We start from the raw sequence: 26,674 nt of genomic DNA, 5'->3' as shown, positions 1-26,674 counted from the left end.
AAAGGGAAGTGGCCACCGTTATCCCAGACCCTCAAGATTTCTCTCCAGGACAGAAGCATAAGTTGTGTTCCCCCCAGTTCCAGGAGTGGGGAGAACCAGTGTGCTCCCTCAAATTTGTTGTCACCCGATCCAAACTGGAATCCCATTTGCCAGGAAAAGAAGAGGAAGCAGAAATGGCCACTGGGGAGTCAGACCTTGTGTCCACCACAAAGAGACATGAGGAAAGTACAGCAGGGGGCCAAGTCCGAGGGAGTGACGGAGTGGCAGACGCTGGCAGGTGGATGGCGCGGGGGTGGGAAGCCACACTGAGGAGGCTGCTGAGGCTGAGACCCACTTCCAGGCCCCGGTGAAGCAAAGCACAGACTCTGCCATGGGAACCAGGGGAGGCTGTGCAAAGCTCTAGCTGCTGTGTGGGGGCCGTGGGCGGCAAGACGGGAATCCTGGAGAGTAGCTGGAAGGCTCTCAGCAGAGATGGTGGCCTGGGCTGGAGTAGCAGTGAAGAGGCCAGAAGCACAAGGATTAGGGATCACGTTAGAAGTAGATTCAGAGTTGCTGATGGGTCACACGTCACAGGGAGAGCTGGTAAGGAAAAGGACAGATGGAGGGTGGCAGGGCAGGTTGGGGTTTGCGCAACTGAGTAGATGCTATTAACTGAGATGAGGAAGAGGGACACCTCAGAGGATTGATGGCTTAAAGGCGTGATTGTGTCTGTAACTGTGTGCTGCCTTCGGAGGGACTGGCTAGGGGAGCAGGGCAAACGGTGGTGTCAGGAGGCTTCACAGAAGGGCCAGGTTTCAGCTCAGTCCATCTGAAAAGACGGGGAGGGAGGAGGAGCAGAGGAGGAAGTTGAGTTGGAGGCGGTGCGGTCACTGTGGTTGGGGAAAGGACTCTGGCATCAGATGAACCAGAATTTACAGCCTGGCTCTTCTTCCTTCTTTGCCACCTTGAGCAAGTCATTTTCCCTGTTTGAGTCTCAGTTTTCTCATTCTGTAACTGGGATGGAAAATGCCTACCCCCATGTATCTGGTTTGTTTGTTTGTTTTGAATACCCTTTAACTTTTTGTTGTTGTTTTTTTGCTGTGTTGGGTCTTGGTTTCTGTGCGAGGGCTTTCTCTAGTTGCGGCGAGCGGGGGCCACTCTTCATCGCGGTGCGCGGGCCTCTCACCGTCACGGCCTCTCGTTGCGGAGCACAAGCTCCAGACACGCAGGGTCAGTAGTTGTGGCTCACGCGCCCAGTTGGTCCGTGGCATGTGGGATCTTCCAAGACCAGGGCTCGAACCCATGTCCCCTGCATTGGCAGGCAGATTCTCAACCACTGCGCCACCAGGGAAGCCTTGATGAGAAAAACGTAAATCGCATATTGGCAGGTGCCCCGTATGACCTGAGCACTCATGCTGTTGCTGTCACCGTGTGGGTCCCACCCTCCATAACAAGTGAAGCCTGATGACACCGGAAATGAAAGTCTCTGGCTTCATGGTCGGGTGGTATATTCGTTATCTATTGCTGTGTAAGAAATTAAGCTGAAACTTAACCGCTTTAAACTATTGGAAGCTTTTACAATAGTGCTGCTTAGAGGGGCAGGGAACCCAAACTGTTTGTGGTTATCCAAACTCACCCCCATCTTATCTGCTGTCAGAATACAGTGGCAAGCACAAGTGTGTGGTCCAGAAGAATTTCTGAATGTAAGAAGAGAGTTGGGCAAAGGTTTCTTATGAATGACCTCCCCCCAGCCAAACTCCACCCCCAGAAAACAGTGTTTTCTCAACCCCAAATTATCTGCATTGTAATCATCTAGGGGCCCTGTGAAAAATGCAAATTCCTGTACCCCACCACAGACTTTCCTAATCTGAATCATTGCAGGTAGGGCCCTGGAACTTAAATTTTTTAAAGAAACTTTCTTAGAAGACTAGTTTTTAGATATGCATAAAAATTGGGAAGATGGTATAGAGAATTTCCATATACCCCACACTCAGTTTCCCCTATTCTTATCTTACATGAGTATGGTACGTTTGTTACCATTAATGAACCAATATTGCTATATTATTATTAACTAAAGTCCATGCTTCATTCAGATTTCATTAGTTTTTACCTCATGTCCCTCTTCTGTGCCAGGATCCTCCCAGGACGCCACATCACATTTAGTTGTCACATCTCCTTAGGCTCCTCATGGCTGTGACAGTTTCCCAGACTTTCCTTGTTTTTGATGACAGTCATGAGAAGCCGTGGTCAGGTATTTTGGAGAATGTGCCTCAGCTGGGGTTTGTCTTATGTTTCTTATGATCTGAGGGGGAGGAAGACCACAGAAGTGAAGTGCCACTGTCCTCACATGGTATTCAGGGTGCACGGTGTCAGTGTGACTTGTCACTGTTGACGTGAACCTCCACCACCTGGCTGACAATGTTTGTCATGTTTCTACGCTGTAAACTTAGTCCCCGCCCCCAATACTGTCATCTGTGGAAGGAAGTCACTGTGCACAGTTCATGCGTAAGGTGTGAAGAGTCATGCTTCAACTTCTTGAGGGCAGAATAGCCACACAAATTATTTGGAATCATGCACGGCCATTTACTTATTTGTTCAGTCATTCATTTATATCAGCATGGGCTCACGGAGAGTTTATAGACTGGGTTATTATCCAGTGCTACTTTGTTACTCAAGTTGTTCCAGCTTTGACTATTGGGAGCTCTTTCAGTTGGCTCCTGTGTCTCTTTGACATACCCCATTTGTGTGTGTGTGTGTGTGTGTGTGTGTGTGTGTGTGTGTGTGTGTATGAGAGAGAGAGAGACAACGAGATGGAGGCTGAGAGACTTCTGTTCTGGAACTACAAGATACTCTAAGGACATCCTGTATAATTTCCTGCCCAGTCTTCGAACCAGCCCTTTATCCAAGGAGCCCTGGTTACTTTTATTGGAGAACAGTATTAAAAACTAAGATCTGGGCACTAGGTGTGTTTGAACCTGAATGTTTAACACAGTCTCACCAGCTATTTCTTAATGAAACCAGAGTTAGAGAATCTCTGCTCTCAGTTTTGACTGCCGTCACTCAAGTATCAGCATACCTCAGAGGTACTGCAGGTCCGGTTGCAGACCACCACCATAAGGCCAATCATAGGAGTTTTGTTTGTTTCTTTCCCAGTGCCCATAAGTTATGTTTACACTATACTATAGTCTATTCAGTGTGGAGTAGCATTTTGTGTTAAAAAAAAAAAAAAGTGGGGCTTCCCTGTTGGCAAAGTAGTTGCGAGTCTGCCTGCCGATGCAGGGGACACGGGTTCGTGCCCCGGTCCGGGAATATCCCACATGCCGCGAAGAGGCTGGGCCCGTGAGCCATGGCCGCTGAGCCTGCGCGTCCGGAGCCTGTGCTCCGCAACGGGAGAGGCCACAACAGTGAGAGGCCCGCGTACCACACACACACACACACAAAAGTACATATGTTAATTTAAGAATACTTTATTGCAGACTTCCCTGGTGGCGCAGTGATTAAGAATCCACCTGCCAGTGAAGGGGACACAGGTTCGAGCCCTGGTCCAGGAAGCTCCCACATGCCGCGGAGCAACTAAGCTCATGCGCCACAACTACTGAGCCTGCGCTCTAGAGCCTGCAAGCCACAAGTACTGAGCCCGCGTGCCACAACTACGGAAGCCCGTGAGCCTAGAGCCCATGCTCCGCAATAAGAGAAGCCACTGCAGTGAGAAGCCCACACACCGCAACAAAGAGTAGCCCCCACTCGCCACAACTAGAGAAAGCTCGCGCAGCAATGAAGACCCAATGCAGCCAAAAATAAATAAATAAATAAAAGAAAGAAGAGAAAGAAGTCTTCAAGTATTTGGAAACTAAAGAACACTCTTCTAAAATAACTCATGGGTCAAAGAGAAAAAATCAAAAATGAAATTATAAAAAAAAACTACTCATTTACCCAAGGAGTAGAGAAACATGGAAAATTCAGATATATAGGAAAAGGAAAATTAAGTTGATCCATGATGCTACCAATCAATCCCATTCTGTTTGTTTCTATTCAAATTTATTTTTCCCTTTCAAAGACTAGATCATTCCGTTTTTCAACAATCCTCTTGTTAGTGGCACAGCACTTAGTGGTACAGCATGAACATCCTTTCACGTCAATGGATATTTTCCTACAGTTGTATCTTAAATGCCTGCGCCATAGACCATTGAGACCAGAATGCAGTCACCCACCTGCCCTCGTGTCAGTTATTAGGTGGTTTCTCACATTTCACCAGGAAAAATAATGCTGCAGTTAACTCGCTTGCAGTTCACTGCAAGATCTCCGTTAATTTGTACAGATCTGCCTTAATTTCCTTAATTAAAAAACCAGAGTGGAATTGGCTGGGAGAAAGGACTTAAACTTTTCTAAGATTTTGCATTGTGCATTTCTGGATTGCACTTGCAAGTGTGCTGTTGATGTTACCGTCATGAAGTCCTGCCTGTCCAGTCACTGTGTCCTGGAAGCACTCAGACTGTTGCTGTCCCCTCCCTTACCCCCCGCAAGTGTGGCTTGAAGATTGGGTGCCGCCCTGGAGGGGTGGCCTGACCAGGGTCCCTTCTCCCCCTCACCTGGTGCTAAGCCTGGTCTTCTCTGCGAGTGAAGCTGCTGAAGTTGGGGTTCTCGGCCAACTCCCTGAGTTGGTCTCAGCTGCTGAAGTTGGTCCGAGGGTGGTAGAGTGCTTGCGCCCGGGCTCCAATGTCCCCGGATGTCATAACCTGTGCTTTCTCCCTCTGTCTAGACCTGGGGCTAGGCGTGCTCAAGGTGCCCAAAGAGGCTAACGAAGGAGGCAGGGCCACGTCTGGGAGCACAAGGAAAGGAAAGCGGCAGCACAGGTCCCCTCAGAACCCACTCCTGGACTGCAGCCTCTGCGGGAAGGTGTTCAGCAGCGCCAGTTCTCTCAGCAAGCACTACCTGACGCACAGCCAGGAGAGGAGACACGTGTGCAAAATCTGCAGGAAGGCCTTTAAGCGTCAGGACCACCTGTATGTAGGAGTCTGGTCGGGATGTCTGTTCAGGGGGCTGCTGGGGGCTGGGCGTGTTCCCGGTTCTTTTGCATCCCCTCCCATCCACCTGCACCGCCCCCCACCGTCGGGTGTCCCAGGTGTGTGCGACCTGTTCTCCTCCCACGGCCAGTGTTTGGGGTGGGGGGCAGGGCCTACACTGCCCCGGACAGCCCGCCCTCCCCAGCCTCCAGACTCACTCCAGTGAGGAGAGCGCCGCTGCGATTTGCAGACAGGACCCATTTGCTTTAAAGACACACTCCTGAGGCAATTTTGTCATGGAGGGAGTTGGGCTAACTGTGTAGAGAAAGTTTCAGAGTCCCTGGTAGGTGTCTGAGCAGAACAGATATGCACTCCATGAGGAATATATGTTGGGATAACACCAGGGCGTGAGGGGTTCTGAAATGCCTGTTTCTAAAACATGGCAATGGAGTGTTCACTCTGTTTTTTCCCTTTTTAATTCCCCCTTTTATTAACTCGAGTTTTTTTTAAAACTTGACTTTAAAAAGCAAGCTCAGTGTAAGAGCAGCAGAATCCCGTTTGTTCTTCATGTCTTAGAAATGATAAGCTTTTCTTGCTGCCGAGGGAGGAGAGACAGACTTTCAAACTGAGAGACTCGTAAGTGGGAGAGGACGATCCCTTGCATGTTTACAGCTCGCCCAGCCTTTACTGAGGCTTCGATGAATCCCACTTTCATTGTATCCTCTCCCCTCTCGCCATTAAGGATGGGAAATGATTTACTCCTGTCACAAGCTGGTAAGAGTTAGGGCTAGAAAGTGGGTCTCCAGATGCCCTCTCTGCTGCTTCCCTCAGATGGAGGCCAAGGGTCCACGTATGGGAAAGGGTTTCATTATTTACTGGGTCCCATTGATTAGAACCATCCGGAGTAGGATTGTTGGGTACCCAGAGGGTGATTTACCCATTTGTTTATATTTATAATATATTAATGCAGGTATAAGTATGATGTAAATATAATACATACTTGTATTCGTTTATATTTGCAGAAATTATAGGCAAATTTGGCTTTTTCTTGTTGTTGCTGTGGGGCTCCCAGGTAGCTGTCTGGAGGACTCCTGTGGGAAGGCAAAGACTCCTTTGTTCGTGGAAGGATCATCCCCAAGTTAGCATTTCCTCAGGTGCGTTCTCAGAACTCTGGTTCTCTGGTTCTCGGGGATGCTAAACGGGTCTATTTAAAAAAAGGGTTTTGTGGGCAAATAAGTTTGAGAGACATGGAAAGTTCAACAGATCTCTCTTTATCTGCTCTGTGGCTTTTCAGTTTGCTCCTAGGAACCTCCAAGAAGTAAAGAGTGTTTTTCCCAAACTTATTTGCCAGCTGAGCCCAAGTCCTCAGGGAGCAACTTTGGAGACTGGTGTTCCTTAGGAACCCACTTTGGGGAACTCTGACTTGGCTCCCGCTGATTTTTTAAATCTCAGATTAGGGGTTTGCTTAGGGGTGAGGGCAAGAGCTCCCCCTTCCAGAGGGCTTTGGCCCTAGCAGGGGTCTTTCCTCATAGGGTCTGAGCACAGTTTCTGAGTTGCGATGCTACTGCCCCCTGCGGACACACCTGGGTTCCTGCAGTGGGTGACCCACGCCAAGACACCCACTAACTTTCTCCTCATGTGATTCCAGGACCGGGCACACGCTCACCCACCAGAAGTCCAAGCCCTTTGTGTGCATTGAGCAGGGCTGCAGCCAGAGCTACTGCGACTACCGCTCCGTGCGCCGGCACTATGAGGTCCAGCACGGCCTGTGCATCCTCAAGTAGGCCCCCCCGGAGGAGGAGCCCTGCGGGAACTCACCCCACGCGCACGAGTTTGCCAACCAGCCCGCACCCGCGAGCCTGTGGTCCCTGGTGCCCCCGGAAGCCCCATCCCCCAGCTCCCTCTTGCCCAACCAAGACCTCCTGCGCTGTATCATGAACAGCATCGTCTGCCAGAAGATCCCTTCTCCCAGGCCAGCCCCGGGAGGGCCTTCAGACAGCGGCGAAGGGAGGATCACGGCCTGTTCCTCCCTGCCCTCGTCAGGGTCCTCCTTCTGGGGCCCAGCCGGCACCCCGGCGGCCCCAGGAGCCCTGGGCACTGAGGTTCCCGAGGAGCCCTGGCCCCCATGGAAGGAGCCTGCCACGGACGTGTTCACGGCTGTCCACTCGCATGCAGCGGAGAACAGCGGCCCCTACCCAGCCGAGCCGGAGCTGCCGCTGCTCCAGCCCCCATCATCCCTGGAGGGCTGGCCCGAGGGCGCTCCCCTGCCCGCCTGCCTGCCTCTGTTCCGTGGCCTGACTGTCCCCGCCAGTTCCCAGCCATCAGACCACAGTTTCCAGTGGCTCCGAAACCTGTCGGGCTGCCCTAAGAGCTAAGGAAACAGTATGTTTGTCGTCCACAAGCCCTCTGCAGTGCCGTCCCAGGAGGGCTCCGGGCCTGCCCCGGGCTCAGCAGCGACTCCCCTGCGGGGGAGCCCTCACCCAGCCGGGGCACCGGTGTGGAGGACACGCCGCCTTTCCCTCCCACGCTCCTGAAGGCACCGGGGGAAGCCTCGGGTGACCCCAGATATGCCAGCACCAGCCGGGAAGAGGACTCCTGGGCTTCCAAGAAGAGCAAGTTCGACTGCGACTCCTTCTCGTGGCAGAACCCTGGTGAGCCTGGACCCCAGAACGGCCCAGAGTCCAGCGGCCTCCCGTCGGATGCCCCGCCGCTCTTCCGGCAGCTGTTCCTGAGGTCTCAGGAGTCTCTGGTGAGCCACGAGCAGATGCAGGGGTTCCAGATGATGACCAAGTCCCAGCGGATCTTCTCCCACACCCAGGTGGCTGCCGCCTCCTCCCAGCTTCCCACACCCGACGGCAAGCAAGTTGCCCTGAAGTCACTGCAGGGGCCGTGGCCCCAGCAGCCCCCACCTATGGCGCCCACTGTTGACTCTCTGCATGCTGGCCCCATGAACCCTGAGCCAGAGGGATCCCTAGCCCGCAGGAGAAAATCCACACCCTCTTTCCCCACAGAGGCCTCCCCCAGCAGCGTGAGGCAGGACACAAAGGGAAGACCAAAAGTGGCTGCTGCTCCACCTGCCCTCACAGCGTCGTCCCTGGACCCTCCTGGGAAGCCAGACATCTCCTCTCTGGCCAAGCAGTTGAGATCCTCGAAAGGGACCTTGGGCCTGGGGGACATCTCCCCCGGGAGCCTGCGTCAGACCCAGTTAGGAGGGGAGGAGCCATCCAGAGCCCACCTCCCAGGGAAGCAGGCCCAGGCTGAGAATGGCACGGCTTCCGGGGCCACAAAAGGTGGAGAGGGCCCGGCCTGCTCCTGGGGCGGAGGCTACAGGCTCTTCTCTGGCAACTCCAGGGCCCAGCGCTTTCCAGGCTTCCGGAAGGAGAAAGTGAAAATGGATATGTGCTGTGCGGCTTCTCCAAGCCAGGTAGCCGTGGCCTCCTTCTCGTCGTTGGCCGGGCCTCCAGCGGATCCCCCCTGGGACTCCAAGTCCAGGCTGATGATACTCAACAGGATCCAGGTACCAGGGCCCTCTCACGGGACCTGACCATGCGGGAGGCAGAGTCTCGTCCTTACCTGTGTCCGTGTTTCTGACTTGTCCAGGCACTGTATTTAACCTCAGCAAATCCTCAGATGCAGTTTGTTTACAGAGGGGGGAATGAAGGTCCAGAGAAGTGATGGTTCCTCCCATCACCCTCCGCCCTGCAACACACACACACAAAACAGAACAGGGCTTTAGAGTTGTCAGAGACACTTTGCATCATGTTTCTTCACTAAACTTTTGCTATTTGCTTTCTTTCTGCCTTTCGCTTCCTTTTGGATTTGCCTCCTTCACTTCTTCAGAGCATGTAAAGGCAGAGCTCCTTTGCCCTTGATATTTGTACGTGAAATGCTGTGTCTATTCTGGTTGTGAATCACAGGTCCACAAGTCCGACTTGGCCCCTACTGCAGGCCTGGCACTGGTCCGCCCTTTTGGAGCAGCTTGGGTCCTCCCACATCGTGCCCATGAGGTCCTGGGTGCAGAGAGCTTGGCCACGTCTCTTCGTGATGTTCCGAGGTCCAGCATCCTTCCTGTCACACCACAGCTACCTCCCCCTCTTTTTTTTTTCACAGCTTTAATATTCACGTGCCATCTAATTCGCCATCTTGAAGTGCACCATCCAGTAGTTTTTAGTTTGTTTACGAGGTCGTGCACGCATCGCCACTCTTTGCCAAAACACTTTCATCACCGCAAAAAGACACCCCACACCGTTGGTTGTCACCCGCAATCTCTCCATCCCTCCCAGCCCCTGGCAACCATGCATCTCCCTTCTGTCTCCATGGATTTGCCTATTCTGGACACTTCATGTGATTGGAATCCTAACGCTGCGTGGCCTTTTGTGTCTTTTGCTTCTTTCACTTAACCTGATGTTCTCAGAGTTCCTCTGTGCTGTAGCACGGGTCAGAACTTCACTCCTTTTTATCGCTGGTAACTTGTCCATTGTATGGATACACCATATTTTATTTATCCATTCATCAGCTGATAGATATTTGGGTTGTTTACCCTTCTTGGCCATTGTGATAACGGTGCTATGAACATTTGCGTACAGATTATTGTTTAGACATATGTTTTCATTTCTCTTGGGAAATACCTTGGAGGGGAATTGCTGGGCTCTAGGGTAATTCTATTGGAGGAAGTGCCAGACTTTTCCAAAACGCTGTGCTGTTTTATATCCCTACCCAGAGTGTATGAGGCCCTCCAGTTTCTCTGCATCCTCACCAACGCTTGTTATTGTCCAGTTGGTTCACCTTAGTGGGTGGGAAATGGTAATCTCATTATAGTTTAATTTGCATTTCCCCGATGGCTAATAATCCTGAGCATCTTTTAATGGCCACTTGTATATCCTCTTTGGGTAAGTGTCTATTCAGACCCTTTGCCCATTTTTAAATTGGGTTGTGATTTTACTTTTGAGCTGTGAGAGTTCATTATGTATCACAGACACATAAATCTACATAGTCCCTTATCAGATACATGATTTGCAACTTTTTTCTCTTATTCTGTCTTTTCACTTCTTGATGATGTCCTTTGAAGCACAGAAGTTGTAAGTTTTGATGAAGTCCAATACATCTGTCTTTTGTTTGGTTATGGAGTCATCCAAGAAACCACTGCTTACTCCAGGGTCACCAAGAATTATACCTGTGTTTTCTTCCAAGACTTAGAGTTTTCACTCTTGCATCTCATTTCTGATATGTTGGCTCAGATGTATTTTCGTCTTCAGGGTGGAAATATCTACCGGCTCCCCGACCCGATGAAGGAGGAGAACATGGCGGGTGGCTGGTAAGTTCAGAAGCCCCTCGGGAGTCCTCTGGTGGCTTTGATGTGCTGGCCCTGGGTGAGCGAGCTCTGGATGCTTCACTCCTGAAGCGGCGAGCACCAGGCCACGGAGAATCGGGGGCATCATGTCCATTTCTTTAGGGTTCGTCCAAAGCTGTCTGTCAGAGGAACAGTGTTTGGGGACGGAGTCCCATTCTCCCTTTCTTCCCCACAGTAACCAGCACAATGGTGGTCCCACAGACTGGGCAGAGCCAAGGAGCACTTACGTCTGCAAGAATTGCAGCCAGATGTTTTATACAGAGAGAGGGCTGAGCAGCCACATGTGTTTTCACAGCGACCAGTGGCCGTCACCTCGAGGGAAGCAGGAGCCGCAGGTGAAGGGGCTCGAAGCTGCCATTCATCTCAGGATGGAGCCGTCCTCCTGCGGGGAGCCTGGCTGGGGGCCGGGAGTCCGGGCTGTGCTGCTCTGGAGGGGCCCCTTGCTCCCTACCTACTGTGTCTCTTAAAGGGCTGGCTCTGCTCTGTGTGTAGGTGTGTGGCATGGAGTTTTGCAAGCCACCAAGACAGGTGCTGAGGCCAGAGGGGGACAGGCAGAGTTCCCCGGGAGGCAGGAAGTCCTTGGACAACATGACCGCAGCCCCTTTGGTGGTCCCAGTGTCGGTGCCAGTGGCTCCAGCGAACCATCCCCCGGGGAGCAAGGTGGGTGCACTTCCTTCCAGCTGCTTTCCAGCTTCCAGTGGGAGCTGTGAGAAAAGCCCCCAAATCCTGACTCCAGAAGAGCTTGATTTGCATGTTCCTTCATCCCTTCAACCTCCAGTGAACTTCCTTTGTGTCTGGCCCTGTGCTGGGCAGGGCTGGGGACACTGCAGCGACCACAACAGGCCTGCCCCCGTCTCCTGGGGCTCCCAGCCCAGCGGAGTAGATAGACCCATCCCCGGACACTGAGGACCCAGAACGGGCCGGGCTGGGAGAGTGAGCTGTGGGAGCCCCGAGGGCACGAGAGACCCTGCCTGAGGAAGGGGGCGTTGCAGCTGAGAGCTGGAGGATGAGGAGGGGTAAGATGGGCAGAGAGGAGGGGAGATTGTGTGGAGGTAAGAGAGAGTGTAGCAAGGTCAAGGCGTCGTCTCTTCAGCCTGTGCCGGAAGACCCCACCTGGAGAAGTCCATGCTGGACTCGGGTACGGGGTGCACGGAGCCCACTGTTTGTCTCCCAGGAGCTGCTGTCATTTTGAGGGCAACAGGTTTTCCTTTTGTCATGCTGTTGCATCTGTCTGGCCCCCACACTTTAAGTGCCAGTCACTTTAACAACGGACATGAGTTTCCAAAATGGTCTGAGTGAGGGCCCTCCTTGGGGGGTGTGGGTGCCTGAGAAGGCCCCAGCGTCAAATGTCGCCCGGCTTAGGGTCTGGAGTCTGGCTCAGGCGTGGTGGCCCTGCCCGGCTTCCTGCGCTGAGGACTCTGGGCACGGCCATGCTGGGTGTGCATCTGGCTGGTCAGTACCCTTTCCCACTCTCAGGCCATCTTGAGGTCTGAGGTTTGGGGCCGGTGGCCTCAGGTGAACCCCGTGGTTCTGAAGTCTCTTCTTCTCCAGGGTCAGGAGAAGGACGGGGAAGAGAGAGACATCAAGGAGAGCAGCCAACACAGGAAGCGGAAGAAGCTCCTCCGGCCCAAGGCACTGCTCATCCCTCCTCCGCCCTCCATGTCTGGGGAGCCGGGCCCGGGGGGATGCCGCCAGAGCTGCCTGCGCTCGCCCGTGTTCCTGATGGACCACCTCCTGAAGGGACTGTCCCAGTGACCTCCCTACACACCGCCCCCGATGCTCAGCCCCATCCGGGAGGGCTCTGGGCTGTATTTCAACACTCTCTGTTCCACATCTGCCCGGGCCCGTCCCGACAGGCTCATCAGCGCCATGCTTGGTGAGTGAGCTTGATCAGCCCATGATGGGCCTGCGGGGGGCCAGACCCCCGCCCCCTGTAGAATTTGGTCCAGCCACTCTCTCTGGCCTACGCCTGGGTCTGCTCCGGGGGTCCCGTTGCTGTTCAGAACTATCCCAGGACCATCTGGGACCAGCAGCCTTCTAGGTGCTTATAACTTTGTAGCCAGAAAGAAAATAGACGCCATTTAGCCTAACCACCCTTCTGCCTGCCCTTTCGAGTAATTGTTTAAACAGCTTTATTGAGGTATAATTCACATGCCATATGAATCACCCATTTAAAGTGTACAGTGATTTTTTAGTGTATTCTTAGGATTGTACACCCATCCCACAATCTAATTCTAGAGCATTTTCATCACCCCAGAAGATTATATCCACGAGCGGTGACACACAGGCCCTGTAGCCCCCAAGTCCTCAGCCCTGGGCAACCACCAGTCTACCAACCTACTTTTTCTATGGGTCTCCCTATTCTGGACATTTCATGTAATTGGAATCATAAATTACGGGACATTCTGTGTCTAGTTTGTTCACTTAGAATAATGTTGTCAAGGTTCATGTTGTAGTATGCATCAGTGCTTCACTTCTTTTTATGGATGAATGATATTGAATTCTCTGGATAGACAACATTTTATTTATCCATTCATTAGTTGACGAGCATTTGGGTTGTTTGTGTCCTTTGGCTATTGCAAACAGAGCCGTTAAGAACATTTATGTGTAAGTTTTTGTTGGACATAAGTCCTCATTTCTCTTGGGTATATAACTCAGAGTGGAATTGCTGGGTCAAAGGGTAACTATATCTAACCATTTAAGGAACTGCCAGACTGCTTTCCAAAATGGCTGGGTCATATTAAATTTCCACCAGCATTGTATGAAAGTTCCAGTTTCTCCACATCCTTGCTAACACTTCTTAGCTGTGTTTTTTATTACACCCATCCTAGTGGGTGTAAAGTGGTAGCTCATTGTGAGGTGTTTGTTTGTTTGTTTGTTTTGCGGTACGTGGGCCTCTCACTGTTTGTGGCCTCACCCGTTGTGGAGCACAGGCTCCGGATACTCAGGCTCAGCAGCCATGGCTCACGGGCCCAGCCGCTCCGCGGCACGCGGGATCCTCCCGGACCGGGGCACGAACCTGCGTCCCCTGCATCGGCAGGCGGACTTCCAACCACTGCGCCACCAGGGAAGCCCCCTCATTGTGGTTTTGATTTACATTTCCCTGATGGCTAATGATGTTGAGCATCTTTCCATGTGCTTATTATCCATTTGTATATCTTCTCGGGAGAAATGTCTATTCGGATCCTTTGCCCATTTTTTCAATTGAATTCTTATCCTTTTATTATTGAGTTGTCTCAGTTCCTTATATAGTCTGCATGCAAGCCCCTTATCAGATATATGATTTGCAAATTCTCTCCTGTTTTGTGGGTTGTCTTTTCATTTTATTTGTGATATGGTTTGCAGTACACAAGTTTTTAATTGTGATGAAGTCCAACTTTTTCTTAGGCCTGCGATCAATCTTTAGTTAACTTTTATATACTGTATGAGGTAGGAGTCCAAATTCACTCTTTTGCATGTATGTATCAGTTCTTCTAGCACTAGAAAATACTCTTCTTTTCTCATTGAATTGTCCTCGTACCATGTTTTGTTTTGTTTTGTTTTGCTGTACGTGGGCCTCTCACCGTTGTGGCCTCTCCCGTTGCGGAGCACAGGCTCCGGACGCGCAGGCTCAGTGGCCATGGCTCACGGGCCCAGCCGCTCCGCGGCATGTGGGATCTTCCCAGACCGGGGCACGAACCCATGTCCCCTGCATCGGCAGGCAGACTCTCAACCACTGCGCCACCAGGGAAGCCCTGTCTTGCTACCTTTGTGGAAAGTCAGTAGACCATAAATGATTTGAGATGTTTCTTCTTTTTTAATACAGACATTTTACAGCTATAGATTTCCTTCTGAACATTGCTTTAGCTACATTTTGTAAGTTTTAGTATGTTGTGTTTTTATATTCATTCAGCTAAAGTATTTTCTAATTTATCATTCCACTTCTTGTTTAATACACTGACTATTAATGAGTGTGTTGCTTAATTTTCACAGATTTGTGAATTTTCCAAATTGCTGCCTTTTATTGATTTGTAATCTAATTCTCTTTTGGTCAGAGAACATACTTTGTTTCTTTTTCAATTTAATTTATTTAATTAATTAATTTATTATTTTTTTTGGCTGTGCTGTGCGGTTTGCAGGATCTTAGTTCCCCCACCAGGGGTCGAACCCATGCCCCCTGCAGCGGAAGCGTGGAGTCCTAATGACTGGACCGCCAGGGAATTCCCTTAAATTTATTTTAAAATTTAAAATTTATTGAGGCATGTTATATGGGCTAGAATCCAGTCTGTCTTGAAGAATGTTCCATGTGAATTTGAGAAGAATGTATTCTACTGATGTTTGGTGGAATGCTGTATTTTGTCTGTTTTGTCTAGTTAGTTTCAATTTCCTTGTTGATCTTCTGCCTAGTTGCCCTATCCACTGTTGAAAGTATTGAAATCTCCAACTATTCTTTTTTAATGGTTTATTTCATCCTTCAGTTCTGTCGTTTGTTGCTTGGTGTATTTTGGGGTTCTGTTTTTAGGTGTGTATATGTTTGTAATTGTCACATCTTCCTCACGGCTTGACCTTTTACCATTAGGATGTGATTGTGACATCATTTGTCATTATTACAATAATTTTATCATTATCTCTAGTAATATTTTTGGTTTTAAAGTCTAATGTGCCTGACATTAGTATAGCCATTCCATTCTCTTTTTTGGTTGTTGTTTGCTTGGTATATATATATTTTTTCTCTTCTTTTACTTTCAGCCTATTTGTGTCTTTGAAAATAAAGCATGTTACCTCTAGACACCATTAGTTGGATCATGTGTTTTTTATCCAGTCTTACAAACTCTGCCTTTTGATTGGTTTGTTTAATCCCTTCTTGTTTAATGTTAGATTGATATGGTTGGATTTACATCTGCCATTTTGCTTTTTATTTTCTATACATTACATGTCTTTTTCTCCCTCTGTTCCTCCTTTCCTGCTTTCTTTTGTATTAAGTGAGTACTTTCTAGTGTGGCATTTTAATTCTGTTAATTTTTCACTTTTTCTTAGTCATTTCTTAGTGGTTGCTCTAGGACTTAAAATATATGTCTTATCAGAATCTGTTAGGATGTGTAATAACTCATTAACAGTGAAATATAGAAACACTGCTCCTATCTAGCTCTCTTCCTTCTAACTCTTTTGCGATTACATGTGAGAGACCCAGTAATACCTTACTGGTCATGTTTCTTGCTTTATATACTTTTATTTCGTGTAAAAACACTGAGAGAATAAAGGAAAGCAAGCATGATTTATAGAGGTTGTTATATTAACCTTCTTCTTTACCATTTCTGATCTCTTCATTTATTCTTGTGGATTTGAGTTACTGTCTGAGGTGATACTCCTTTACTCCAATGCAGCTGTGCTCCTTGTGCAGTTACTGTCACATATATTATATTTCTGTATGTTACAGGCCCACAATACATACTGCTTTATGCAGTTATATTTAAGGCCATTAAGAAACGAAAAGAAATATGTAATCATAGTGATTTTTATAGTTACCCATATTTACTAGCGCTTCGCTTTTTTTTTTTTTTTTTTTTTTGGTTTGGATTCAACTCACCATCTGATGTCATTTGCTTTCAATCTGAAGGACTTTCTTTAGTATCTATTTTTATTAGGGATATATAATTCACATACCATACAGTTCATCCCTTTCAAGTATAGAATTCAGTGGTTTTTAGTATATTCACAGAGCTGTGCAACCATCACTACCATCAGTTTTCAGAAATTTTCATCATCCCCAAAAGAAGCCCTGTACTTATTAGCAGTCCCTCCTTTCCATCCTCCCCATCCGCAGCCATGGGTAACGACTAATCTACTTTGTCTCTATCGATTTGGCTATTCTGCATATTTCATATGGGTGGAATCATACAGTATGTGGTCCTTTAGGAACGCCTTCTTTTAGTTAGCATGATGTTTTTAGGTTTCATCCACGTTGCACTATGTATCAGTACTTTGTTCCTTTTTGCGGGCTGAATAATATTTCACCTTCAATATTTCTTGTAAGACAGGTCTGCCAGCAACAGTTATCCTCAGTTTTTATTTATCTGGGAGTGTCTTTATTTTACCTTCATTTTTGCAAGATAATTTGCTGAATATAAGATACTTGGTTAACACTCTTTTACTTTCAGTAATTTGAATATATTATGCCATTGCCTTGTAACCTACATCGTTTCTCTGAAGAAGGTAGCTGTTAATTTTACTGTAGTGCCCTTGTGTGTAACAAATTGTTTTTCCCTTTTTGCTTTCAAGATCTTATCTTTATTTTTGCTTTTCACATTTTGCCTATGTTATGTCTGGATGTAGAGCTCTTTGTGTTTAATCTTTCTTGGAGTTTGTAGAGTTTGCTGGATATACATATTGTTTTTCATCAACGTTGGGAAATTTTCAGCCATTAATACTTTAAATATTCTGTCCCTTTCTCCCCTCTTTCTGGTACTCCCACTACATATATATTGTTGCATTTAATGACATCTCACATTTCTCTGAGGCTCTCTTCAGTTTCCTGCATTTTTTTTCTCTCTCTTCTTCAGATTTCATAGTCTCCATTGTTCTATCTTCAGGTTTGCTGATCATTTCTTCTGCGAGCTCAGATCTACTGTTGAGCCTTATTTTGGTTATTGTACTTTTTTAACCCCTGAATTATTTCCATTTGGTTCTTCTTCTTCTTCTTTTTTTTTTTTTTTTTGTTTTGGCTGCATCGCACAGCATGCAGGATCCTAGTTCCTCGACTAGGTATCAAACCCGTGCCCCCTGCAGTGGAAGCGTGGAATCTCAACCACTGGACCGCCAGTGAAGTCCACATTTGTTTCTTTTTAAAAAATAATTTCCATCTCTTGATGGCATTTTCTCTTTGATGAGAAATTTTTATTTTATCTTACTTTAATTCTTTAAGCATGGGAGCCAGGGGAAGAAGAAGTCCCCATCTCCTTGGCTGCACCTACCTGGGTAGAGCTTCCATTACAAAGAGCTGGGGGCTAGGTGGGTAAGGGAGTGGGCCATGGCTCCAGTGCCACAGACTCTCACTGTTCTTCCCACGATTTAGTAGATTTTCTTGAATGAGTATTTCTTAAAATGCTGTATGCCTTTAGGACAACTTGCAGAGACTTTAGCTTACTGTTCTTCTTTTTTTAATGATTTTTGTCAGTAAATTTGTTGTTTTGCCCAGTTCCTTACTCTACTTTTTCAGAAGTCTTATCCCCCTTCCATGCAATCTTTTTATTTTATTTTATTGTGATGTGAACAGTTAATCTGTGATCTGCCCTTTTAACAAATATTGAAGTGTGCAGTACAGTATTGTTGACTATAGGTACAATGTTCTACAGCAGATTTCTAGAGCTTGATTAATTGAAACTTTATGCCCATTGATTAGTAACCTCCCATTTCCCACTGCCCCAACCCCTGGTAACCCCTATTCCACTCTTTGATTCTATCAATATGAAGTCAACTACTTTAGATATGTTATATAAGTGGAGTCATGCAGTGTTTCTCTTTCTGTGACTGGCTTATGTCACTTAGTATAATGTCCTCAATGGTCATCCATGTTGTTGCATATTGCAGAATTTCCTTTTAAGGCTAAATGGTATTTCATTGTATGTTTATGGCACATTTCCTTTATGTGCTCATCTGTCAGTGGACATTTAGGTTGTTTCCACATCTTGGCTATTATGAATGGTGCTGGAGTGAACATGGGAGTTCAGATATCTTTTTGAGGTCTTGACTGCAGTTCTTTTGGATGAGTACCCAGAAGTGGGTTTGCTGCATGATATGGTAGTTCTACTTTTAATTTTTGAGGAAACTCCATACCCTGCAATCTTTTTTTTTGTCATTTTCAATTTTACATTGGATTAGAGTTGATTTACAATGTGTTAGTTTCAGGTATACAGCAAAGTGATTTTGTTATACATATTCACATATCTGTTCTTTTTTAGATTCTTTTCCCATAGAGGTTATTACAGAGCATTGAGTATAGTTCCCTGTGCTATACAGTAGGTCCTTGTTGATTATCTATTTTATATACAGTAGTGTGTGTATACCATGCAATCTTGAAGAGCCTGCTTTTAGCTGCTCTGGAAAGTCAGGCAAAAAGGGCCTCATGGGTCAGTTGTAGCCAGTCTTCTTGAGGCTCTTCTTTGGGTGTTTTCCAGATCACATGGACGGCTCTTTTGGCATCAGTGTGGTGAAGGACAACAGCAAGATCAGCACTGAACCGTGAGTTGGAACAGACTTAGAACCTGAGGGTCCTTGCAATGTGGGGATGCTTTTACCCTCCTTGCATTCCAGTGTCGGTTTTTCCCAAGGGAGCCTTCATCACGGGAAAGTCAGGTCTAGATCCAGAGCCTCCCTAGGAGAGAAGTGGTGGATTTTTCCAGGCGTTTCCCCAATATTCCTTCTGTCCAGACATACCATAGTTGGATCTCTGGGGACAGAATGCCCAGCACCCTGGGGTTCTAGATAGAATTGATGATGGCACAATGAGATACTCTTTTGTAGCTTGGATGTTACCTTGGATACAGAAGAATGCCAGGTATCAGCACATACCTCCCCTGTCCTAGACCCCAAACGCCTGAAGCCAGAAATCTGGCGATAAAGCAAATTGCAGGAAGGAAGGAAGTATCCCTCAAGAGGTCTCTGGAATACCTGCGCGTGTCTACTGGGCTGATGAGCACTCCCTGTGTCTGAGAGATGGCCAAAAGGTGGGTTCCACAGCCCTGCTGAGCAGGGCTCACCGCACATCTCTCTTGTATTTCCCATCTTGGTCACACACATATGTCTCTATGTCCGTGTGTGTGGCCTCATTTCAGACACATCAACATAGGAAGCCAGTTTCAGGCTGAGATCCCAGAGCTCCAGGACAGATCACTGGCTGGAAGTGACGAGCATGTAGCTACTCTGGTCTGGAAGCCATGGGGAGATGTGATGACCAACCCGAAAACACAGGATAGAGGTGGCTGAGACTTTGGGGCCAGGTTCCCGAGGGCCCTCCTCCATCCCCAAGGGTTTTCTCCTCCCAGTTCTCACCTTGACCAAGAAGCAGTGATCCCCAGGCGGGGGTGGGGTGGGCAGAGCTGGCCTTCAGCGCAGGACTGCTTTGCTGTGCTGCAGTCCCTTGGCCCACCTCTCCTCTCACCCAGTAGCTGGGCAGGCCATCCAGAGCGGGTGCCAGGAGCAGGGTTTCTGCCCATCCTCCTTGTCCCTCCCTTCCCTCAGCCTGCTTTTAGCAGAGAGATGAGGGAGATGGTGACAGGAGCCCCCCGCCCCATCTGTGCTGTTGGGGAGGTTTCCTCTCTGGCACTTGCTGACCCTCTGTGTCTCCTCTCCTTCCCGCTGCCGGGCTGCCTGCTGGAAACAGTGACGGAGCTCTTCAACGTGGCCTGCTCCAGCGTGATGCCGGGCGGGGGCACCAACCTGGAGCTCGCTCTGCACTGCCTGCATGAAGCCCAGGGCAACATCCAGGTGCGGTGCAGGCGAGGGGGGGCTCAGAGGAGCTGTGGGAAGCTGCCTGCTCTCTTAGGGCCAGGGGCTCTAGGCGCAAGACACGTGCCTTCTACTTGGGGCTTTGCAGCTCACGAGAACCAAAGGCTGGCCACCCACCCTTCTCCCTGGTCGCTTTGGGACTGGTGGTGTCCTTTTGAACGTAGGGGAAATGCACACATACGGGCTCAAGCAGTTATTTATCTGGGGTGACAGCAGAGCACCAGGGTTCCTCCGGCGTTACCTCATGTCAGCACGGCACTGGGGAGGCGGTGCCTAGCAGGACCAACTCAGGGCCTGCATTAATCTGGTTTATTTACTGAACATTAACTTTTGGATTAAAAATGGTGTATGAAAACCTCTGATGCAACAGAAATGCCTCTGCCTCCTCCAAGGACCCTCCTCACAATCCTGAAGTTTAGAAAATGAAGAAGTCCAACTGTGTGTAGTGGGAGAGGAAGTCACGTCACCCGAGTTGGAGACCCAAGAGTCAGGGCTACACGGTGCTTTTTCTCAAGCTGAGAGGCAGTGGCTGGCACGTGGTGGGTGCTCAGCAGAGTAATCAGCACACATTTACTGGGTCCTCCTGATACCTGGTGATGTCATGGTATCAGGCTGGGGCCAGCTCAGGGGCCCATTCTTGGTTTAATGCTCTGCTGCCACCATCTTGAAATTCTTAATAGTTTGTGAGCACAGGGCCCCGTGTTTCCATTTTGCGCTGGGTCCTGCAAACTGCATAGCGAGTCCTGACCAGGGTTATGCTGTTGAGCAAGACAAATGCCCTCTCTTTGCAGGGCTTACATTTTAGGAGAGTGAGCACATGAAATACATTTTTAAAAAGTGATAGATAATGATTAGTGCTATGAGGACCATAACATGGGTTAGGGCGGGGGCAGTGCCTCTCCAAATGCTGCTCCCTGAAGAAATAAGGAGCTTGTGCCAGAATAAGTCCACACACTGTTTGGTCATCAAGTAAATCTTGCTATGAAAAAGGTAACGTCAGCTGCACTCCACAGTCCGCTTAGTGCTGTAGGCAATGTGTCCCAAGTGGTTCACAGCTGGTGGCCGGTCCACAGACCGACCACACTTTGAGTCGCCCTGGGGCAGGGGTGGCTTTAGGGAGGGCTGCACATATTTTCTGAATGAATGAAAGAATGAAGGCGGGCCTCTACCTCACCTTCCCTCCCTCAGAGAGTTGCCCACCACTCCTGTCGTTCCAGGTTGCCCTGGAGACCCTCTTACTGAGAGGACCCCAGAAGCCACGGACTCACCCTCTCGCCAACTATCACTACACAGGTAACGAGCGTGGCTGCCCGCGTGGTTTGGCCTGGCTGAGGCCCCTGCGAGCCAGTCAGTTTCCATGGCAAGCTCTGCACGTGCCTCCCGGAGTTCTCTTGGGGCCTACACCTGCCCTCCCAGAAGGGCCCGTCCTCTCTGGGGGACTCAGTGGGTGCTGTTCTCTAGTTGGATCCAACCTTCCCCTTTCCACTGGTTCCCTCGTGGGCTCTTCCTGGCCAGAAGGGGGGTGCCAGGTTGGGGTGGGCTCAGGTTTCCCAGTTGAGCACTCCAGCGTTGGAGTCAGGCAACCAGGGGCCCACGGCTGCCCTTGGCAAGTCTCTTAACCAGAGGAAGCCTCAAGTTGCTGCACCTGTCAAGCGGGGATGGTAATAGCCCCTACCTGCTAAGGTTTTTGTGAGGATTGTGTGAGATAAAGCAAGTAAGGGGCTTAGCAGAAATCTTGGCATATAATTGGCGCTCGGTGGCCTGAAAAAGGAGGGGAGTCTGCACTTCAGCCGTGGCTGTGGTCCCAGAAGGAGAAACATCCTTCCTCCTCTTGGCTGTTTCTCCAATAGGTTCGGACATCTGGACCTCCATGGAGAAGAGGCTCTTTAAGAAGGCGTTCTGTGCCTACAAGAAGGACTTCTACTTGATACACAAGATGGTAAGGCGAACATGGCAGGCTGGTGTAGACAAGGCTCCTTCACACGGCCGAGGCGCTAGAACTGCAGGGCCTGTCAGGGGCGATACTCTGCTCATGCTGTGAACAGTTGACAACTACAATGCCATTGCTTGGAACAACCTGAAACGGTACAGAAATGAATCCCATGTTCAAAATAAAGCCCTCCAGGCCCCTCCCCACAATTCTACTTCTGATTGATAACCTGACAGGTATTTACTGACCATACGGATTTTACACACCTATATGCACTTTCTCAAAAAAGGATGACATCATATACTTAATATCCTGCTGATTAGTTTGCTCTTTTTTTTAACTTGATGTATGCAAAATTGCACATAATCAAAGTGTAAGATTTAATGTTTTGGACATATTTATACACTTGTAAGACCACCACCATGATCAAGATAATGAGAATATCTGTCACCCCCAAAAGTTCCCTCCTGCCCCTTTGCAACCCTTCCTTCCTGCCACCCGGGTCCCTAGTCAACTCTTGTCTACTTTCTGTCACTCTAAATGAGTTTGCATTTTCTAGAGGTTTATATAAATGGAATAATCATACAGCATGTGATCTGCTTTGTCTGGCTTCTTACACTCAACCTAATGATTTTGAGATTCATCTATGTTGTCGTGTGTACCCATAGTTCATCCCTTTACTGTTGAGGAGTATACCACTGTGTGGACGGACCACCGTTCATTTAATCATCCACCTGTTGGTGGTTTCCAGTTACTGATGACTACAGATAAAGCTGCTCTGCACATTTACATACAAGTCTTTGTACGGACATGTACTGGTGTTTTTTTTTTTTTTTTGCGGACACGGGGTTGGGATTATAAATACCTAGGAGGGGAATGAGGGTAACTTACAGTAGATGTATGTTTAACTTTTTAAGAAACTGCCAAACTGTTTTCCAAAGTGGCTCTACCACTTCCCATTCCCACCAGCTGGTTATGAAAGGTCCAGTTGCTCCACACCCTCGTCGACACTTGGTATGCTAAGTCTCTTTAATTTTAGCCATTCTAATGAGTGTACAGTAGCCTCTGACTCCATTTTCCTAATGACTAATGATGCTGAGCATCTTTGTGTTTTTTTGCTATATGTGCACCTTCTCTGGTGAGCTGTCTGTTCATATCTTTTGCCTCTGTTTTTATTGGAGTGTCTGTGTTTTTATTGAGCTGTAGGAGTTCTTATTTTGTTCTGAACACCAGTCCTTTATCCAGATATATGCTTTGGAAATATTTTCTTCCATTATGCCATTTGTCAGTCTTCTAACAGTGTCTTTTGAAGAAAAGTTTTAAATTTTGCTTAAGCATAACTTACTAGTTTCTCTTTTATAGACTGTGCTTTTCGTGTTGTATCTAAGACATCTTTGCCTAACCCAAAGTCACAAAGATTTTCCCCTGTGTTTTCTTCTGGAGGTTTTATAGTTTTAGGTTTTATTTCTAGATTTATGATCCATTGTAAGTTTATTTTTGTATGGGGTGCGAGGTGAGTTCATTTTTGCATATGGATATTTATTCCAATACCTTTTGTTGGAAAGACCATACTTGCTCCACTCAGTTGCTTTTGTACCTTTGTTAAATATCAGTTGGCCATATATATATGCATCTACTTCTGGACCCTGTATTCTGTTCCATTGATCTGTTTGTCTTTTATTAAGCTATTCCCATACTGTCTTTATTACTGTAGCTTTATTCTAAGTCTTGAAATTAGAAAATGTTAGCCCTTCAACTTTGTTATTCTTTTTCAAAGTTATTTTTTGTATTCTACATCCTTTTTAATTCCCTATGAATTTTAGAAATAACTTGTCAATTTCAAAATAAAAATTCCTGCTAGGAACTTGATTGGTACTGTTTTTGACTCTCTACGTCAACTGGGGAGAGTTGTTACCTTAACAATATTGAGTCTTCTGACTCGTGAACAGGGTATATCTATTTCAATCTTTAATTTTTCAGCAATGTTTAGAAGTTTTTAGTGTACAGTTGTTGCATACTTTTTGTCAGATTTATTACTAAGCGCTTGGTATTTTTCTGTTTTCTTTTTTTTTTTTTTTTTTTTGCGGTATGCGGGCCTCTCACCATTGTGGCCTCTCCCGCCGCGGAGCACAGGCTCCGGACGCGCAGGCCCAGCGGCCATGGCTCACGGGCCCCGCCACTCCATGGCACGTGGGATCCCTCCAGGACCGTTGCACGAACTCGTGTCCCTTGCATCGGCAGGCGGACTCTCAACCACTGCGCCACCAGGAAAGCCAAGTACTTGTGTTTTTTATGATGTTATAGAGTTCTTTTTTATTTCAGTTTCCAATGGTTTGTTGCTAGTACGTATAGAAATAAAATTGATTTTTATATTGATCTTGTGTTCTGAAATGTTGCCAAACTAACTTACTAGTTTTGGTAACTTTTTTGTGGATTCCACTGAATTTTCTACATAGACAGTCATATCATCTGTAAATAAAGACACTTTTTTTTCTTCCTTTCCAACCTGGATGCCTTTACTTTTTTTCTTGCCTTTTTGCACTCTAGAACCACCAGTACAGTATTGAGTAGAAGTGGTGAGAGTGGAAATCCTTGTCTTGTCCATGATATTTGAGGGGAAACCCCTCCACTGTTAGTTGTAGGGAGTTTGTAGGTATCATTGATCAGGTTGAAGAGAAGTTCCTTCTATTCCTATTGTGCTGAGAGTTTCCATCAGGAATGGACATTGGATTGTATCAAATGCTTTTTCTGCACCTATCAAGATGCTCATATGATTTTTCTTTTCTAAGTTTAATATGATGAATTACATTGATTTTCGATTGTTAAACCAACCTCACGTTTCTGGGATGAGCTCCACTTAGTCATGGTATATTGTCCTTTATATATATATATATATATATATATATATATATACACACACAAATATATATATATATACATATATATATTGTTGGATTCTGTTCGTTAAAGTTTTGTTTAAAAATTTTCATCCATGTTCATGAGGGACATTGCTCTGTAGCCTTCTTTCCTTGTAATATCTTTGTCTGGCTTTGGTGTCAGAGAAATGTTGAACTTATGGACTGAGTTGGGAAGTATTCCTCCCTCTTCAGTTTTCTGGAGGGCTCTGCCTAGCTGTCGCATAAGGCTATGAGGTATCCACCACGTAAGGACACTCTGCTTTAATTAGTCCCTGTCGGTAGACATGTGGCTCCACAAGATGTCACAGTGAGCGTCCTCGTGTGTACCTTTGTGTGCGTTTTCCTGGAGAGAAGCCTTCCTGGGCCAGCCTTGTTGCTCAGAGCGTGCAGAGCTTAGATGGTGTTGACTCTGGTGGCTTCTCTCTGAACTCCTTCATCCCCAGGAGGACTTTGTGATTCTCTGTCCCCCGTAGCAGAGGAGCATACCAAGCCGTAGGGGAGAGACGTTTCAGGAGGGCTTTCAAAAAGTGGCGGCTGGCCCCATGGGGAGGGGATTTAGGGCGTCAAGGCCATCCTCACTGCTGCTCCTGAGGCACTGTCCTTAGCCGGCTTCTGTCTTCCTCCACTAGATCCAGACAAAAACAGTAGCCCAGTGTGTCGAGTACTACTACACGCAGAAAATAATGATCGATTTTGACTGCGGCCGAGCCCCAGTGCCGGAAAAGAGGGTCAAGAGAGAGCTGGGTGAAGCAGACAGGACAGAAGCGAAGGTAGAGGGTCTCGGGATAGGGCTTCAGGAGTTCAGCACGGATCTGGATGCCCGGTGCTCATCCAAGCTGGCTGGCGGTGGGGGGTGCACCCCGCGACGTCTGGACGCTCTGGACACCTGCTTCTCCCTTAGAAGGGCGGCGGGGCGGTCAGCACCCTTTCATCACCTCTGCCCCCTCTTCAGGTCACTCGTAGCCCTCGGAGGAAACCCAGCCACCGCCCAACCCCCGAATTACAGAGGACTACTGAGAGTTACAGGAGGGAGTCCATCCCCAACTCCAGCCTAAACACCGGCTCGAAGCGGACCCCTGAGCTGCCGGGGAGCAGCAAGGGCCAGGGCTTCTTTCCCTGCCGGGAGTGTGAGAGGTACCACCCTTTCCCTGGATGCTCCCACACCGCCTGCCCTCAGCCCTCTGGGGTGCCCCCCTCAGGGCTACCCACCTCCCCCTGCTCTGACCCCTGTGTCCTCTGGTGCCTCCTCAGGGTGTTTGGCAAGATCAAGGGTCGGAATGCCCACATGAAATGGCACCGGCTTCAGGACCACGTGGATCCTACCGCCAGGGCAAGGTGGCCCGTGCAGCCCTTCCAAGTGTAGGAGGAGGAGGGCGAGCTAGGGGCTGGCATCGGCCTTCTGCGTGGGCAGCTAGTTGGGATGGGCACCTCCAGCCCTGTTGCGTCTCCTTTGTTGTTTCTGTACGTTTTCCCTTGTATATATTATTAAATTTGTTTCTTAAGAAGCTGTCTTCTGGCTTCCCTGCCTGTTGATCCAGCGAAGGCTTTTGAGCCCCTGCTGCTTCCAGAAGCCACAGTGACTGAGTCCCTGCCCTGGAGGACCCTCATACATGAATGCAGCCAGCATTTATCAAGCACCTGCTGTAGCTGTGCCAGACAATGCCCAGTCCACGTGATGGGGACATAGTGATGGAGGGACAGGCCCCTCCCGTCACAGAGCTTACAGTTTAGGAGCGGGAAGGTAGCAGTGATAAAGCAGCAAAAAGGTGAGTTTAGATATCTATAGTGCGTATGCCTTGGGCCATAACAACAGAGAAGTCAGCGTAGGTTTAAGCTCTCAGGACACGTGGTGGTGCCAGTGGCTCCACGGTGAAGTCAAGGCCTGCCAGCAGTGGCCAGCGTCTGCAAGTCGGCTGCAGCAGCAGCAGCAAGAATCCCCTCTTGTACGCGGAGCACCCAAACCTTCGGAGGGTGCAGGGCAGAGAGCAGCTCCCTCCCTTCCTTGTTCCCC

At 48.3% G+C, this 26,674-nt stretch overlaps 1 protein-coding gene and 1 pseudogene across 3 annotated transcripts in view; one reads left to right on the top strand and one right to left on the bottom strand.

Moving 5' to 3' along the window:
* The window catches only part of LOC308605469 (BRD4-interacting chromatin-remodeling complex-associated protein-like), a 147,188-nt gene that overhangs the window by 60,426 nt on the left and 60,088 nt on the right, over positions 1 to 26,674 (bottom strand). Inside the window, exon 7 of one of the 2 annotated variants that reach the window (XM_081215518.1) lies at positions 25,825 to 26,673. The exons of the other annotated variant lie outside the window; for it this stretch is intronic. Within the exon in view, the coding sequence (XP_081071644.1) occupies positions 26,539 to 26,673 (135 nt within the window). The 3' untranslated portion in view covers positions 25,825 to 26,538. Of the gene's footprint in view, positions 1 to 25,824; position 26,674 lie in introns of those variants that run through there. 2 annotated transcript variants of the gene reach the window in all.
* LOC308605730 (zinc finger protein 541-like) lies at positions 217 to 26,152 on the top strand (annotated as a pseudogene). The gene is made up of 15 exons: positions 217 to 277; positions 4,739 to 4,982; positions 6,598 to 8,499; positions 10,238 to 10,296; positions 10,508 to 10,667; positions 10,825 to 10,992; positions 11,884 to 12,208; positions 18,486 to 18,549; positions 19,143 to 19,285; positions 19,691 to 19,794; positions 21,033 to 21,108; positions 21,666 to 21,754; positions 25,293 to 25,433; positions 25,616 to 25,797; positions 25,915 to 26,152. The product of its transcript is annotated as a zinc finger protein 541-like (transcript).

This window comes from Mesoplodon bidens (genome assembly GCF_964165515.1).
Source record: "Mesoplodon bidens genome assembly, chromosome: 18".
Classification (NCBI taxonomy): Eukaryota; Metazoa; Chordata; class Mammalia; order Artiodactyla; family Ziphiidae; genus Mesoplodon; species Mesoplodon bidens.
This window is presented reverse-complemented; position numbering and strand designations above follow the sequence as displayed.